At 43.0% G+C, this 18,617-nt stretch overlaps 1 protein-coding gene across 2 annotated transcripts; it reads left to right on the forward strand.

Moving 5' to 3' along the window:
• Nucleotides 1–1,188: 1,188 nt before the first annotated feature.
• On the forward strand, nt 1,189–18,459 carry srebf2 (sterol regulatory element binding transcription factor 2). Of its 2 annotated transcripts, none has more exons than XM_051387923.1 (20): nt 1,189–1,536; nt 5,950–6,341; nt 6,881–7,067; nt 7,206–7,366; nt 7,602–7,754; nt 7,865–8,146; nt 8,277–8,391; nt 8,482–8,633; nt 8,871–9,075; nt 9,216–9,391; nt 9,856–10,105; nt 10,292–10,461; nt 10,657–10,828; nt 11,990–12,107; nt 12,205–12,314; nt 12,945–13,077; nt 13,383–13,554; nt 14,157–14,333; nt 15,412–15,523; nt 15,875–18,459. In XM_051387923.1, exons 1-20 carry the CDS (start codon nt 1,446–1,448, stop codon nt 16,090–16,092), a joined length of 3,546 nt encoding a protein of 1,181 aa, XP_051243883.1. In that variant the 5' UTR covers nt 1,189–1,445; the 3' UTR covers nt 16,093–18,459. The 2 variants fall into 2 exon arrangements, with proteins under 2 accessions (XP_051243883.1, XP_051243884.1); XM_051387924.1 differs by having other exon boundaries at nt 15,878–18,459.
• Nucleotides 18,460–18,617: the final 158 nt, after the last annotated feature.

Consider the following 18,617-nt stretch of genomic DNA (forward strand, 5'->3'; position numbering starts at 1 on the left):
TTGAATATTTTGGCCTCATTTCTTATCTTCTGTTGTTGAGTTGTTAGTTATCTTTTCCGCCTGTACCTCAACTGTGGCACTTTGCTAGAAAATCACCACAGGCTCATTCCTGGAATTATACTTCTACGTGCTTGAGTGCACATAATGCATCAATAATTCAACTGTACTTGGTTTTATCATCTGTATGTATTACTATTAAGTATATTAAACAGCAATATACTTTTATATCAAGTAAAACATGACTTTTCATTGAGTATTTTAAACTGCGCTACTTTTTCATAGACGACCTGATGATCAGACTTTATTTTATTTGTATAGCACTTTCCATACAAACAAATTGTAACATAAATTGCTTTACACAATAAAACACCCCCAACCACACACAAAGTAATAAAGACTCTGTAATCAATAAAACACTCAATAACAGCGCTCAGTAAAACCCGAACTGAGGAAACGCTATCTCATCAATTTGCAGTGAGGAAACACCAGCGGCTGGGTTAGAAAAACACTCCAAACAAAGACAGAATATAGCAAGTAATATAACTGAGCCAAATGTATAAATAGACAAAGTAAACACAGTAATAAAACAGATTAAAATGGATAAATCAGTAGACAAATTAAACAAAGTAATAACAGATTAAAATGTATAAACAAATAAGTAATAAAATAGATTAAAATGTATAAACAGGTAATAAAATAGATTTATAAAAATGTATAAATATACGGACAAAGTAACAAAAAGAAGTGCTAAAACAGATGAAAAATGCATAAATAGACTAATAAAACGTTCAGCTTATACTTTCTAGTGTACTATTTGTATGCATGAAAGGATTGAAAATAAGTAACTATTTTTAATGAACACCAAACATTTGACCTGCAAGTCGGGAGACATTGTCGGTGCTATTGCATAAAGGAAAATGCATATCATTTTATCTGCAGTTTTTATTAGACTCTATTTATTGATGTGTTTATTTACATATTTTCTCCTGAATGAGGTTCTCTCATGAGATCACTTCTATTGATGAAGGTAGGGGGCGCGGTTTATTCAAATAACACAGAGGCTTCTGATGGTTGACGTACTATCAGACCACGGTAAATACGGCCCTGTCATTGGACGGCGATGACTGGTCTCATGACAACAACAGCTAGGTTTGGACCAATCAGAGCCGGCTTTGGGCCAGAGACTCTGTTTGTGAATGACGTAATGAGCGTAAAACAAGATGGAGTCGTCTTAAGCATAAACCGATGTGAATGACTTTATCGACGTAGAAGTCTGCCTCTCCTGAGGCTCCGGTCTTGTTTTACGGTCGTTCCGTCAGATAATTATCTTCACGATAAGATAAAGAGCCTTGTAGGCGTCGCTGAACGACTAGCCAGCGGAGCTTGTCGCCTTTCTCCCGCGACCCTCCGGTGACAGCCGGGGAGGCGAGGCGCTGAAAGACAGGATGGACAGCGGAGAGTACATCTCCACCATGGAGAACATGGACACGACTTTAGCGGAATTAGGGGACGAATTCACACTGGGAGACATCGACGGTGAGTAACTGTATCAGTGCTAACGGTGTTGTGTCCTGAGTTAGTGTCGGCCTGTTTCCGCTCCGTGTGACAGCTCCGGGAGATGCTCATCCTGCTGAGCGGAAGCAGCTGAAAGGGGGTCTGTCTGTGGATTATGTGAAGGCTGCACAGCACACAAAGTTTATTCTTCAAAGTATTCAACATACAGCTGGGGTGTAATGGGAAGTCAGGATTTATTGGGCCTACAATTCTTAATGTGTTGTATGTAAACGTTATAGGAGAGGCTTTTATACTTTATTAAGTCGGTTTGAATTATTCTCCACATAATGTGGACATTGCAAATATGCACATCCCCTTTAGTAAATTATGACTTCTGGAAGTCTGTCGTGTTACATTGCCCTCTCAATCCGTCCATAATTTGCACACTGAGTTAACATTTTAGGCTTTAGATTTTATTGTGCTCTCTGTTGTTATTCCCATAAAGTGTCAGCTTTCAATAGAAAAGTAATTTGAAGTTTTAGGCCGAGTGTTATCTCCCATGAAGCAGAGCTGGGTAACAGTAAGAGGTGTCATTTATCTGGAAGCGTGTGTGTGGGCAGTGAAGGGAGACACAAGAGTTGAAACCTTGAATTTGTTATTACTGTAAGCCACTGGCCATAAATAAACCATTTAGAAACAATTATCTGGACTTAAGACTTCCATGTCAAGATTGAAGTATTCTGTAGAACTGAATGAGGAAAACCTTTCTTCATCGTATTTTCCACGCTTATTCTGCAGAGTGTGTGGGACAACATCTCTGTAAAAATCCAATTCTGCAGTATGCAGGCAGGCACTCAGTGAACAAACAGCATCTCTCATCCAGTCTCCCGCTTATCAAAACAAGTTTCACCCTTTGGCACACAGTGAAAGGACGGGGCTTTTGGTGTAACGCTGGGCAGCGCAGAGTCACCAGATTTCCATTAGGGTGGAATTTTACTGAATGCTAAGTCACCAGACCGGACTGATGGAGCGGCGTGTGTGTTCGTGTGGTGTCAGACAGTGTGAGATGAGCTGGGCTTGAGGGTAGAACTCTGTCTTTTTATCTACTGGCCCACAGTGGGCAGTGGGTTTGTAATATTCACCAACATACAAAAGAACTGTACTGAACAAGATCACGGCCAACACTGACAGTACTGCACACGGTGGCACTATGAAACATTTCTGAAACTCCACCTGCCTTTGGTGTCTGCTGTTAATTCTCTTTTCAAAGGGGGCCCTTGGACAGAATGAGCAGACGGTACACCCCCGAGCCACAGTTATGTAATCCCACTTAATCATTGTGTCAAAAGAGAGGAATGTACAGATTGTGTGTGAGAGAGAGAAAGAGAGAGAAATGACAACCGGGTTAACTGATGAATTCACAGGCGAGCTGCAACAGCCCACACTTGAGTTTTGCTTCTGTTTGGCCTTCAAGCTAATGGATTAATACAATTTTGCTATCAGCTCATCACCCAACTGCAGGAAAATGTACCCTTGTTATAGAAATCATAGCTTTTGTCATATGTATTTAAAATCTCCACAGCCTCTTTCAGATCTTAGTAAACTAGACGGCGATAGGTCTCTCCTCTCTTTCTGTGCAGCAGCTGGTTTACTGTAGACCTGCAGAGATATTTAACCTTTGTTCTTCAGACGAGCTGTGAGCATTTCATCGACTATACAATCTGAGAGGCCCCTCTAAGGGCTTATGCACTTGACCCTACATATATCTAGAACATTCTCCCAATTATTCTCTTAGCAACTGCGAATCTGGTTATATAACCTGATTTCTTTGAACTGAGCAGCCTAGGAAACTGTCCCCCTTTGATGGATTTACCCTTTGTGTCAGCTTGTCTGAAGCTCTGGGGGCTCAGAACTGCTTTGTCCTGTCTGTCATGCACAGTCTGCCCCCCATGGAGGTGTAGAAGAGCAGGGTCTAGTGTGTCTGCTCACATTATGTGAACATGTATATGTGACATGTGAAAGACAGGCTGGTTGAAGCTCCTGAGCAAAAAGGCCAATTAATGTTCATACAGCGTTGTGTATCTAAAACCTTTATTGTTCTAGTTTTGCTTTTAGGAATATTGCTTATGTTCAGACAAGTACTGGTGTGGTTTATGTCCCTCTTGTAACTGACATACGCAGTCATAAGTACAACCCCAGAAATTACTATCCTTGGTTTGCCTGTTGGTGTTTTGTGACCCTCGATCAAATCGCGTTTTATAGCCATGAAGTTGTGTGACAACGACAAAAAATAAAGCTATATATACAGATAGCAACACCTTTATTGCTTTATACACTATACTGAAATACAACAAGTGACAACAGACAGTCAGAGGTGACAGGAAGCTGGCTGCTGACAAAGATATGAGAAGAGAACCTTTGGTGTTGTAATGTTTTATTTTTCTACTGTCTCCACTTTTATAAATCTGTTCTGGTATCAGGCCTTTTGTGTTCATTGTAAAACACAATGACACCAAAATACAGTTCGTGCCACAGCTCTAAACTAATGCTTAAACAGAGCAAAAGCCAACTAACTAAACTAGGAAGTGTTTGCTTCATTTACATTTACATTTAGTTCATTACAGTTCTTGTCAAGCTTAGGCAAAGATAAAACAAATATTAGTAATTAGTAATATTTGTTTTAATAGAGTGGCAAGGAATTAAATGACAGATACAGTCAGTCATTATGGTGACACACAGTAGTGACTGGACTTAATGTCTACATGTAAAGCAACTGTAACGTCATCAGAATGACACAGGGCTGTCACATGTCTTGGCTGAATGATATCCAGTGTCTCTCTCTTTGCTAATGTTCATCAGTAATCAATTTTCCTATTCAGAATATTCTAAATGTTCTCATCGGTGGGGGCGTGCTTAGTGCTTTCATGTCAGTCTGAAGCAGTCAATGAATGTGTTCTGTGGTCTGTTGGATTGTCGGCTTCCACACCGCTGTGCAGTAAGACTAAGTTCAAGACTGCAGGCTCTGTTCTTTGATGCCTCATTGACCCTGATGGCTGAAGCCATATACACTATCAGTGATACAGATCAACCAGGGCAGCTTCCACCACATGGACCGTGTCAGGCAGTGAAGTCTTTAAGTTCCAAAGTCCTGTGAGACCACGAAAGACATGGTGTCCACAGCAATGGTCCGCAACCTTGTGTTGTTTGGCAAACTTCTTTCTTCTCGTAGCTGTTAAGATATTAAAGTGAGGTTGATACAAAATTGCGATGGGTGATTTTTTTACACAAACAAAAGTTATGTTTACATTCAGTGTTACTCACCACACTGTAACAAACATGGTGAATTCCTTCCACATAAAATGTAACATTTTACACATTAAACATTTTAAATCCAGCTTTGTTTACATCGATGTTTACTTGCTGGCAGTCTTCTTTTTCCCTCCCTTTGCTGGCGCATTGCTGCATGTCTTGGTGTATTATCGCTACTTGTCGATCAATAGTGTGAAACCATTAGCTGGATGGGGTCCTGAGACAAGCAAAATGGGGACCCACACATAAAGAAAATGCTTAACTGGACTAGTAGAGGTTAGAAGAAATCCACAGGATACCTTTTTAAAAAAAAAAAAAAAAAAAAATGTGTATATATATATATATATAAAATGCAGTTTAATTAAACAGCACCACAAACTATTACTGTTAAGGTAAATCAACACCTTAAAGCAGCAAAAGAGAAGATGATTTGTTAGCAAGGTGGATCTAATAAATTGGCAATTGAGTGCATATTATCACATATATTGTCATATCATATATATAACATATCATACTGTATATATTAAGTTATATTACATTAACACCCAATCACTTAACCATGTAAGTAACCATTTATTGAATGCAATTAGGTGGTGTTTAACATAGTGTGCACCAGTGTTTAATAATACAACCATAGTGCCATTCATCCATCCATCAGTTCTCAGTGCTTTTTCACCCTGTTCCCGTTGTCTTTCTGGGCCATCAGTAAGATTACAGCACACCTTTTCAAGGCTTTCTGTTTGAAGGCCTTTTGCTTTCTGTACAATCTGTGCAATGATTTATGACCATTACAGTAGCTGTGTGTGCATGTGCCAATTCAAGGCCAGTCCATGAACTTCTCCAGGAAACAGCATTCACACCTCTAAGCAACCTTACCACCTTATATTTAGTTTCACCTTAAGAGTTCTCTCTCAAGGACACTTGGGAAAGCAATATACAGATTATTACCTCCCAAGTATTGTAATATTGGGTGTGGCCAAGGCCTGAGCTTGAAGGTAGTCATATCATTGTCACCATCAGTCATGGGGATTTAGATTATGCTGCAATATGTTGATCTACAGGTGTCATCATTCATATTCTGCTCTTAGTTACACAACACTTACTCAATGAAATCTAGACAACCATTCTCTTTCTCTGTGTCCTCAGAGATGCTGCAGTTTGTCAGCAACCAGGTGGGGGACTTCCCGGACTTGTTTGAGGACCAGATGAACTCAGCAGGCTCTATACAGAGTGGTGGTACCAGCACCACCGCACGACCTGCCATTCAAACCCCTCAAACCCCCCAAACTCCTCAGACCCCAACCCCAGCTGTCTACCAGAGTACCAACGTTAGCCTCGCCCCCTCCCAGACACTGTCTCCCCAGGCTCTACCCCTCACCCCTCCCCTCACTCCCGCCCAGACCCCCTCCCCCACCACAGCCCCCTCAGTGCAGCAGCAGGTGACCCGTAGCCCTCCACTCCTTCAGCCCCGGCCTCAGGTGGTCCAGCCCATCCAGCCTCAGCCTCAGCCTCAACAGACAGCCCAGCCCACCATCCAGGTATTGACTATCTGACACCACGTTCACACTGAAATCCTGTGTTTGACATGGCTAATAACCCACATTTCACTACTAGTTCTACTGGGGGCAGTTAGTTTTATGAACAGTTAGTGACATAGTGTGTCTGTATAACTGCTGCAGTGATAAACTAGTGCTGTTCAGTCTGTGGTGCTGGCCTCTCCAGCTGTTATTTCATTGTCTGTTGTGGACACGATGTGGATTTATTTTCTTAAATTGTGCCGTCCATACTAAAAAAAAAAAGCTTCTGCTGACAGGTGAAAAATGAGTACTGACAGACTGTAAAATGTAATATCCAGTTCAGCATCCCTAAAAACAGCCATGCACGTCTCAGCTAAAACTGTTGCCTGACAGATATAGTTTATTCTCTTGAGTGAAATACCTTTTTCCTAAAACGGTACATCAAAAAAGACAGAAAAACTGTCTTATGTTGCATCAAACTTGAATAATGTTTGAGGAGAAAAATAGATGCTGAGGCAAAACTATGCATTGATTTCTTTTTTTTTTTTACTTAAATGCAGATGCACACCCAGGGAATCCCCATGCACACCCAGAGCTTCCCAGTCCACACCCTGGTTCAGACCCACAGCCAGACGCCCCTGCCAATCCAGACCCAGGCAGCCCAAACTGTAATGATTACCTCCAGCGGCGGACGCTTCATCCAGAACCCTGTCATCTGCCACCAGAGCCCTGCTCCTAGTTTCCAAGGTGACTAAAGAGAGGGTCATACAGTACATTATCCTGTCTTTTAATAATCACATGTCGTTGCCACAATAATATGCTTTATTCTCAGCGTATTCTGAATTTGACTGATAAATCATCCATCATCTTTTCTTCCATTCCCAGTCCTCCAACCACAGATGCAGAGCATTATGACATCACCACAGCTCCAACCGGTGACCATTCAGCACCAGCGGGTCCTGACTCCAACCGGTCAGACCATCCAGACTCTCTCCACAGCGCCCACCACAGTCCACACAATGCAACAGCAGATGCAGCAAGTACCTGTAAGTAAGCTCACTGTTGTTTAGCTGATATCTGATAATAAAAGATGAATATTTAAATACACATAAACGACCTTACTGCAAAAAATAGCTCTTCTTTTGTTTCCCTAAGTTTGTTGTAGTTGCAAAGATGAGGAGAGGCCCATCAGATCTGAGTACCAAAGCTCTGATCTTTTAAACTGCTTGTAAAAAAAAAAAAAAAAAAACACTCATTGACCTTTGGACGTCTTTCCATCAGCTTCTGGTCCAGCAGCCTCAGATTCTGAAGACAGATTCACTGGTTCTGACGACGCTCAAATCAGACGGCACACAGGTGCTGTCTACCATGCAGAGCCCTACGGGGATCACCACCCTGACAACGCCCATCCAGAACACAGCTCTGCAAGTCCCGGTACACTACTTGCATAAAAGATTTTGCATTACTATTTGGTTTACAATCTTGGTCCCTAAAAAAGGAAAACTAGGCAAAACTAATGTACTGCTACTGACTTCTGTCCCCAGACGTTGATGAGCAGCAACATCCTGACCACCGTCCCTGTTATGATGGGAGGAGGAGACAAGCTGCCAATCAAGCAGCTCCAGCCGGGCTCCTCCCACTGCACAAATGGCGTCAGATCAAACATGGACCACAGCCAGATGATGGGAGGTGGAGTAGGGCCGGGAGGAGTGGTGAAGGAGGGCGAGAGGAGGACGACCCACAACATCATCGAGAAGAGGTACCGGTCCTCCATCAACGACAAGATCATAGAGCTCAGAGACCTGGTCATGGGCAATGACGCAAAGGTTAGTGGTTTTGACTTTGACCTTTTTAATCAAATAAATTGTTTAGGAAGTAAGGGGAAAAGGACTGATTTCACTCATGAGCTTAACAGAAATTGAATCCTCACGTCTTCCTCCATGTCCTTCTTCCCAGATGCATAAGTCAGGAGTGCTGAGGAAGGCCATTGACTACATCAAATACCTGCAACAGGTCAACCACAAACTACGACAGGAGAACTTGGCCCTTAAGATGGCCAACCAGAAGAACAGTAAGTGTTGTACATCACTGAATGTTCTGAGCAGAGCGTCATCTGAAGCAACTGGATACTTTATTGAGTGTCTGTCTCTCTTTGTCTCAGAGCCAGTGATCCTGCCTGAAGATGTGGAGCTTAAACAGGAAATAGTGATGATGTCACCTCCAGCCTCGGACTCTGGTTCTGGTTCCCCTCCCCAGTTTTCTCCTTACTGTGTGGACTCTGAGCCGGGCAGCCCCTTACTGGATCATGAGCAGGTAAACGCGCAATGACAGGATTACACACATCCCGTAAGGCTGTTTCTCTTCCACCTTGAACAGAGATTTTTTTCAAATTAAAATTTACACCATAATTATTTGACCATCATTTAATACAGTGTTGCCAAAACATTATGTACAAGGTTTATGATGCAAGTTTAATAGCTGACATGATTGTAAATTATTTTACAGATGTTCATTATTGTAAACCTGCTTTCTCCTCTCTCTTACCATCAGATGAAGAGTGAGCCAGATTCGCCCTCCTCAGTTGGAGTGATGGATCGTTCTCGATTGCTTCTCTGCGCCCTGACTTTCTTCTGCCTGTCCCTAAACCCGCTGCCATCTTTGCTGGGCTCTGAGGCCTCAGGGAGCCACAGCCTATCTGGGGGCCATGTGCCGTCTAGAACGCTGGTCTGGTTCCCAAGTCACACGCAGGACTTTGGTGAGCAGGCCTGACCCCTCTGTTTATCGGGGTTCATGACACAATTTGAGAGTTCAGAAGTCCTGATTGAATTTGTGATGCAAGTATTCAAAAATGTGTAATGACCTTTACCACTTGTTTCAATTCCTCTCATCCTCCAGCATCCTGGCTACGGTGCCTGTTGCCATGGGTGATGGTGTGGGTGCTGAGTGGGGTAGGAGCAGTGTGGGGCTGTGTCAGAGTTCTCTATCTGTGGGAGCCCGTCACGCCCCTTCACTCTCCAAAATCCGTATCGTTCTGGAGGCACCGCAAACAAGCCGACCTGCATCTCAAAAGGGTGAGTACAGATCTGTCCTGGGAGGAGGAGGAGGAGGAGGAGGAGGAGGAGGAGGAGGAGGAACCAAGAACACGGTTTGCAGTGCTGCTTATATGTATTCCTTTTGTGTGTTAAGGAAACATCTCAACAAAGAGTGAGCTAGCATTTCCAAATATAGGAAAACATTATCACACTACTCACATTTCATGTATCTGTGTGAATATTGGTGCTTTTCTCCAATTTTGGCTGCGCTTTAAGAATTAGATTTGATGTTTTCTCACTTATTGAAGAACACTTCACCCAGTTTTCTTTGATTCTCACCATTTTGATGTCCCGGTTTAGGCTGCCTGTTCCCTGCCTGGGTTTATTTTTAGCGTTCGTTCAAATCGCTTTCAGATCTAAGTCCTGACCTCCATCCCATGTCCCCCCCTCATCTTTCCTGTCAGTCTTAGCTTACTATTTTCCCTGTCTCCTCTCTCCTGCAGGGAGATTACACAGCAGCAATGGACAGTTTAGAGACCTGCCTGTCCGTCTTGACCAGAGCTCTTCCCTCAACCAGTCTGGACCTGGTCTGCTCACTGTCCTGGAATGTGATTCGCTACTTCTTGCATCGTCCAACACCTCTGGGCTGGCTGGTTCACCAGGTTGGAGGGAAGCATGAGGGGGAGGAGGCTAGGACTAGTGCGAAGGACGCAGCACTGGTTTACCACCGGCTGAGCCAGCTGCAACTCACAGGTGAGTGTTGAGAACAAAGTGAGCTGATGCTGTACACAGGCAAGAAAAAAACAAGGGTTACATAAGTGACTCACAACAATATCACATTAATAACAACAGAACACTTTTGCACCTTACTTTCACTTTGACACGCTATGAAGATTTAAACACGGTGATACAGTGTCTGTTCTCTCTCTATATATATAGGAAAGCTGCCTCAGCGCAGCAGCCTGTGGGCTTTGTCTCTTTCTCTGAGTGCTGTCAACCTCAGCGAGAGCGCCCAAGGCAAGATGGCCCCCGCCCAGCTCACCCAGATCTATGTCACTGCAGCAACAGCCCTGCGCACCATGCTGGGCCACCACCTGTCCTTTTTACCTGTGAGACTCTTACATCATCCATCCTCTGTCTGCCGTCATCCTGTGTTTGAATATTATATACTTTTGTCTCATAAAGCATCACAGAAACACAAATATGGAGAGGAAATAATGACTTAATTCCAATGATATCTGATTTACTTTGGATGAGTTGTGATTCCACCATCAGCATCTTTTCTTCTGTGTTTTATCTCCCAGGGTTATCTGTTGAGTTGTGCAGAGAGTGTGGCCAACCAATCAGAGACCAGGCCGATCCCTGACTGCCTGCGTTGGCTCTTCACCCCGCTGGGTAGGCAGTTCTTTCTGAGTTGCGATTGGTCGGTGAAGTCCGAGAGCACCGACGGGGTGTACACTTCTCAGAGAGATCCAGGTATGTCATACATTCAAGAATTGGTCCGTACTCTATTTTACTCTTTGTCCTTCTTTCATTCTTTTGTTCTTCCATCCAGTCAGTCCAACAGTCAAATGCAAAAAAAACTCATAACATCATGCTTCTGATGGTTAAAATCATGAAGCCTCATAGTTCTGACATAATAGAAAAATAAATTGAAAGAGCATCACCCTCAATCTCACAAAAAGTGTGACAAAAAAAGACAAACTCCTTTTAAAAAAGTCCTTGGAATACTGCAAGATGAACTTTCCATAGAGACCTAAAGGGAAATATAGCATTTAAATATATATATGTATATGAATAAATAATAAATATTAATAGTGATAATAATACAAGTATCTTGGGGTTAAATGGAGTTGATGCATGAGGTTGACAGGTGGATCAGTACAGCAGTAGAAGTAATGCAGGCATTGTACCGGACCACTGTGGTGAAGAGGGAGCAAAGCTCTCGATTTTCCAGTCAATCTACTTTCCAACCCTCATGGGTTTTGGGTAGTGACTGAAAGGAATGAGATTGTGCATACAAGCGGCCAAAATATGTTTCCTCTGTAGGATGTCTTGGCTATGCCTTAGAGTAAGGAGCTCAGATGTCCAGAGAGAACTCAAAATAGAGCCACTGCTGTTGTCTAAAGGAGCCAGTTGTGGTGGTTTGACATCTGATCAGGATGCCTCTCTTCTGAGGTTTTCCAGGCCTGTCCCACTAGTATGAGAACCTGGGGTAGACTTAGAACACGCTGGAGAGATTATATATTTCATCTGGCTTGGGAATGCCTCAGGATTTTCCAAGAAGAGCTGGAAACCGTTGCTGGGAAGAGGGAAGCTACCTAGCTTAGCCTGGCTCAAGATCTCTGTTGCATTGTGTTGAGCTTAATAGACCTCAAATTAATATTGTGCTTGTTTGGTTGTGCAGGGCAATTCAAATGCTTAAAAATGGACTCACTTGTAACTGTATATTATATGACATATAATATATATATATATAATATATAATAGCCATTTGCTGTATGTACAAATGGATTATTTTGTATATTGTTCGTCCTTTCCCTTATTTCTTAATGGAAACGTGTGCTCTTTACTTGGCATTAGAGAAAGTCTGCTGTGTTCTATGATTTAACTGGTTCCCTCCTGGTCCTCCTTCAGCTGACCCCATTGCACAGCTTCACCGCTGTTTCTGCAGGAAGCTTTTGGAGAGAGCCGTTCACACCCTCATTCAGCCACAGAGCGACTCTGAATCAGGCAAACGCAAGAACGACTCTGGGTGAGGCAGGGCTACCAGCAAATATTTTGACACTTTGATGTGCATTAATCAGCTATCCTGGATCTTTAACCTTTTTATATGGTCTGCCCCACTTCAGAGAATTTTCCAGTGCCCTGGAGTTTCTCCAGTTATTGAACAGCTGTACAGAGGACTCTCCCTCCCCTCCTCCTCCCTTCTCAACTCCTCCCAATCACACCACCACACCAGGTATGAATAGCATGAAGAGAACAACCCTGTCCAATCACAAGAAAGCATGAATCATATTGGATGTTTGCGTGGGGAAGAGATTTAAAATCTATTTCTTCAGTGGAGATTAACCAGATAGCCATCTGAGTCGTTACTGTCAACATGAATGGATTTTCTTTGCTCTGTTTGCCGTATACTGACAACCAATTTAGCTTTTGGGATTAACGTTTTATTGGATTATCACAGATAACACTTTCATTGATTTGTTGTAATAAATGACTTGAAATGGATATAAACACATTGATGATCTGTTAGGGGATGTTAATTAGCTACAGTCTTAATCAATTCTTGTTTTCACACTGAGCTATGCTGCGCACAAAGCACATTATATCATCACACACACACACACACACACACAGCTTTTGATACAGCAGGAGACACAGAGCAGAGATAAAAATGCGGGTGTCTTAACAATCACATCGTCTCTCATTTGACAGTTAAAGCTTGACGAGAAAAAGCTTTTCCAGTCACATCAGACCCCAAAAATGTCCACCAAGGCTCTTAGACTGGAGCTAGTTTGTCCTCATTGTTGTTTTTTTATTTTTTATTTTTTATTTTCTACAAAAAATTCTGCTCTCTTCTTCCTGCCAGTGGGGGACCCAGTGAGTCGTTGGTGGGCTTTGGTCCTGAAGGCTGCTGTGCATTGGCTGCAGGGTGATGATGTCGCAGTAAGGTCACTGTTGGCAGAGGCAGAACGGATGCCGAGGGCCCTACACACTCTTGAGTAAGTGAAGTAAAACCTGTTTCAGTATGTATAAATAGGACAAAACACGAGTTGGACAGATAGATTCACGCTACAGGAATCTTTTAATCTATAAAAATCTGATACATTTAAGATAATCTCCAACAATTCAACAGGGAAGTCATAACTTTGCACAGGATCATCTTTAAACTATCTAGCTGTTAATTCTTAACATTTAAAATAAATTAAACTGAAAGATTTTAGTAAAAACTATTACACATTCATCTCTGTTTAAAATAAACCACAGTAACTGTCCTCTCTGTACCTCTCTCACCTCTCTGCTTCAGCCACCCTCTGCCCAAGGCTGTGCTGCTGCTTTGCAAGACAGTTCAGATGAGTCTTTCCCCTCTGAAGGGAGAGGGGGCGGTAGCCTGCCTGTCTCACTGCGACAGAGCCAGCAGCTACCTGCGCTCCAGCATCTCGGTGCCCCTCGCCCAGTCTGGGAACTGGCTGAACAAGGTAGTGTACACAGCACTCCAAACGCCGGCATCATTTTGTCCTTAAGATCTGCTCTAGGTTTGTAATTCGTACGTAATCTTGTCTGCTGTCTTGCACACACACACACACACACACACACACACACACAGAGCCAGTTAATGCATTCAGGGTTATATCATACATACACACAGACACACACACACACTGCATGCTCAGTGGTGGTCAGGGCAGGCTGACGCGGGGCTGTGTGTGTGTGCGCAGTGTGGGTGGCAGGAGGTGGCTGTGGTGCATTGTAGTTGCATTGCATGATCCTGAATCCGAGTGCGATGTGTCTGCAGTGCAGTACAGAGGCCTCCCCAATCTGCACGCACCCGCTACACACCCCAACACTCCACCTTCACTGAATATCATGTCGTTTTTCATTTCTGGCATGCATGGTGGTTGAGGTGCACTGGTAATGATGGTGGCTTGTGGTTGGCATACTACAAAATGCATCTTGTAAAAATATAAATCAACCATTTACAATAACTTGCAAGCTTTAAATATATTTTCTTTTCAAATAATCCATTTTATGTAAATGCACCAAACAGCACATCTGATCTTTGTCTACTTTCTATTCCAAGGGGGTGGAGCTCCTGGTCTGTGACCTTCTGCTGACCTTGAGGACTAGTTTATGGCAGCGGGGAGGCAGCAGTAATGGGGAACCTGGCCTGGCACCTGGATCCCAGTTGGCGGGTTTCCAGAGGGACCTCAGCGCGCTCAGAAAGCTCACACAGTGCTACAGACAGGCACAACACAAGGTACATCCACAACTAGACAAAGTGAGATCATTTTAAAGTCAAAAGTCACAGGAAACAGGTAGGGTTAGATGGAGCAACAACATTGAAACCTACGTTCTGGTTGTTTTCCTGAAGTGTCTGGGACATTTTGAAGAGCTTCATAGGTGGAAAATCTTGTAGCAGGTACTGACAAACTTAGGTCAAGTAATGTTTGTAAATTTGCAAATGCATGATGCTTTATTTTACCCTACATTCTGTTGTGACCACATAATGTCACTTATAAATGAGTGCCAGGGATTCATCAGTCTGATCTTGACCGTACTGTATTTCCTGTGACGGGCAACTCGGCAAAATTAATGAGTAGATTCATATTCATTTATTGCTAATTCAGCTCTTAAAATCTTACAAATATTGAGAAATTCCAATAACAAGTTGTTAAAGCCCAAATGGGTGGCATAAAGTTAGCCTTCATTGTCTGGCTTTCTCAAAAGAAAGAACAAATAATCCCTTTTATAATGGTATAACACTCATAACAACCTCAATATGTTGCGAGCATGTCATAGCTTTTGTTTTTCTTGTGTTAATAAAAAACTCTGAGCCAGCCTGCAAGCCTGTAAATCGTCTGGAACCTGCTAATCTTGTTCACGATAATACCACATTTACTGTATCAGCCTTGGAAATCGGGTTCTCTCCCACTCTAAGCAGCTGCAGAAATCTCACCGCAGTTTAACGTATCATCAATCATACTCATAAGAATTACTGTAGTAGTCATTACTGTTGCCAGGGGGTCTTCAACAGCTACTGTTTTCACAGCGGTCGTTGATCATTTGTTATGATTTGACTTGTGCGAGACTCTAAGAACCCCATGAACTGCATTATTTTATGAGGTTCTGTTGCGAGACGGTAATGGAGGATTATTCACTCAAGATGCTGTGTGCCACATTGCATGAAAGATAGAATATTTCTTGTATATATCCCCCAGTAGTACAGAAATGATGTGAGGGGATCAGTGCTTTTCTGCTCCAACACTCAGACAAACACCTGGAAATACTTGACGGTGACAATAATCGTGGCTCTGATGTGTGTTTTCTTCCTGCAGGTGTTTCTTCATGAGACCACAGTGAGGCTGATGGCTGGAGCCAGTCCCACAAGGACACACCAGCTGCTGGAGCACAACCTCCGACGCAGGACGCACAGCTCCTACACAGCCGGTAATTAACTCATCTTTACACGTTGATTTAAGCACAGACATCTCACACACACACACACACACACACACACACACACACACACACACACACACACACACACACACACACACACACACACACACAGACATCACACACACACACACACAAGGAGGTCACCTTGACTGCTGGCTCAGGACCAGTTCCCCGGTGGTTGTTCTTAAACTTAACTATTCAAAAACTTACTTGAAACAGTCTTAGAGGGCAACATGACCCTGTATTCTTACACTCACACACACACACAGACACACACACACACCAGCAGGCCATGGATTCTAATCGGCACATTTCTTCTTCTTTCCCCCCTGCTGTCAGAAGGTGAGTGTGTCCTGGGTGAGCGAGAGAGGGCTCATGCAATCCTGCTGGCCTGCCGCCACCTGCCCATGCCTCTACTAACCCCGCCCGGGCACCGTGCCCGCCTGCTGGCCGAGGCCAAGCGCACCCTGGAGCGAGTGGGAGACCGTCGGTCCCTGCAGGACTGTCAACAGATCCTGCTGCGCCTCAGCGGGGGCACGACCATCGCTGCCTCCTGAAGACGCGCGCGCACACACACACACACACACACACACACACACACACACACACACACACACACACACACACACACACACACACACTAGGGCTACTCAGAGTACAGTACAGCAACAATGCTATCATACATAGAAAGATGTAAACCAGGCTACTCAACCCACCAACAACAAGGAATTCTGTCACTCATTCACACCCTCACACTGATCCAGGGCCAAGACTTTTCTTCAAACTGCCAGGCTTTTCTCTCTCCCTCCACACACACACACACACACACACACACACACACACACACACACAGCTGATTTTTACTGCCACAGCTACATCTAACTCTAAGCCCTATATCCACACCGCAGCTGCTGCACATTTCCTCCATTGATGCTTAGTTTCATTGTTGCAGCACAATCATGCCACCTTCTGGACATTAATGGTACCCTGCTGGCAAACAGCCTCATTTTAAACAATGCTACACAACAACAAGAAAATCAGGTTTAATAGGCCCCAAAGGGAAAAGGGACCATTATCTAATAACTGTTTAAATGAATGCAATGCAGCAGTGCATTGATTAGCTGTAGTATACCGAGCTGTACAATCATTATTGGCACACGGCAGCAGAGTGCTACAATAACTGTGTAATGTCTCATTGAAATTGCAAGCTTCAATTAAGGGCTTCGGAGTATTCAAGAGTAGACAGCCACAGTCTGTTAAACATGGCTGTGCTGTAGGATGCAGACAGACAGACTAGCTTGCTTTTCACCATACAGTGCTGAGTAGTGTCTCTTCTTATCTACCTCATACGCAGTACAATGGCAGCATTGTACTGTGGAGCAAAATAGAATACTTAAGCACCAAGTCAGTTATCCTGAATTAAGTGACTATTTAAAGTGATGCTTCAATCCAGTGCAGCATCATTCTAATGAAACCTTGCTGAGCAGCTGTATTTAGACTTTAGGATGCAGCAGTACAGCACTTTAGTTAGCAATTTGACTTGCTGTTGCAGAAATTGCAAGAATGATAGACAACTACTGCTGACCTGCTCACAAGAAACAGGGGAAAATGATTGGATTTGGGGAATGTCTAAATAACAGAGGGAAGCAGCCAATCATGGGCCATTAAGTTTGAAAATGCCTTTCTAAACACACAGACAGATGCATATACATTTTACATATTAAAGTAATTGCATACAGACTCACAATGTGATTGTACATAGGTTGTACATAGGCAGATTAACAGAAGTACATTAAACAGGAAGTCCTTACCCACTGCTCAAGAGGAGACACGCATCAAAGAAAGCACTGTCACATGTTAGAGCTGACTAGGAAAGGTTTTCTGTCAGAGTCTGGATCTGACCAAGGTCAGTCGCCTGGCCCTTAAAATGATAGTCCACCAAAAGTCATCATCAAACACTCACCTGCTGTGGCTTTAAACAACTGATGGAGAACAGCGGCTGTGGTCAGTTTGAATTCATCATGGTTTACACAGCAGGAAAGAACGTCCATAACAGTATCTGCTGTCTGCTGTACTCAACAGATGTTGGGTGGCATGTCACTTTAAGGTACAGTATATCTGAGTGAAAATAGTCTTATGAAAGTGAGGAGTGGTCTTGGAGGGGATGTGTCCACATATGATGTAGAGCTCTCAAGCAAAATGGCCTTGATGTTATGTAAAAAAAAATAATTATTTTATTATGTTTCATCATATTTGGAATGATGGAGGAGTTGTATCTTTGTGAAATCTTTGTCCAGTTCGCTTTTTATTTGTAATTGTTGATTCATCAATGATACGGCACTTCTGTCATTCCTGTTTCTGTGCTCTGATGATCTTATTTAATGGTTATGTAATGTAATATTAATATAAATGCTTTTTTCGGGGGGGGAAGGGAGCAGTTTTTCAGTTATGTCATTGTTATTGTTTTTTATGGATAAAAGCGGCCTAGGGTCACGAACTGTCGCCGATAGGATCCCTAATTGGAAGATGCATATTTTATTGAAGAAGTAAGGCCTGCATTTAAACAATTAGCCTGATATTTTAGAATCACTCTTTATTTGATACACGCTGTAACTCCTCTGCTGTTTTTAAAATACAAGCGAGTATGTTATTAGGAACTGTCTTCCAGGTCAACCCAAGGTGTAAGTTAGCAACTTTAAGAGTCCTGAAAATACTTTGATCAGCTTAGATTATTTTTCCTGACTGGTGAAAGAGTGCAGAGAAGAAAGCGAAGCTCAACCAGCCGCCAGCAGGCTGGAGTTTCTGCTATCATTAGAATTATGTTACAATTGTTTTTTTTTTGTCTTTCCCCTTGATGTGCTCTATTGTCTGAATTTCTTTGTTCATTTTGATGTTTGTTTTTATAATAAAACAACAACACATGACAGTGGTTGGTGTGTGTGATCTTTCAGTGGCACCCTTTAGTATCATACTGGTTGTGGATGTGGATAAGTAGCAATAACAAGCGCTGAGAACACCACAGCTTGTGTTTGATGTCGTGGGTGTTGGCTGAGTGTGAATGTCAGCGTAAATCTGATGAAGA

Source organism: Dicentrarchus labrax, unplaced genomic scaffold (assembly GCF_905237075.1).
Source record: "Dicentrarchus labrax unplaced genomic scaffold, dlabrax2021, whole genome shotgun sequence".
Taxonomy (NCBI): domain Eukaryota; kingdom Metazoa; phylum Chordata; class Actinopteri; family Moronidae; genus Dicentrarchus; species Dicentrarchus labrax.

Excerpts from the sequence above, each read along its gene's own strand:
- srebf2 (XM_051387923.1), top strand. The coding sequence starts at position 1,446 with ATGGACAGCGGAGAGTACATCTCCACCATGGAGAACATGGACACGACT. Across the intron at positions 12,108-12,204 it reads AAACGCAAGAACGACTCTGG|AGAATTTTCCAGTGCCCTGG; the intron begins GTGAGGCAGGGC and ends GCCCCACTTCAG. Across the intron at positions 12,315-12,944 it reads CAATCACACCACCACACCAG|TGGGGGACCCAGTGAGTCGT; the intron begins GTATGAATAGCA and ends TCTTCCTGCCAG.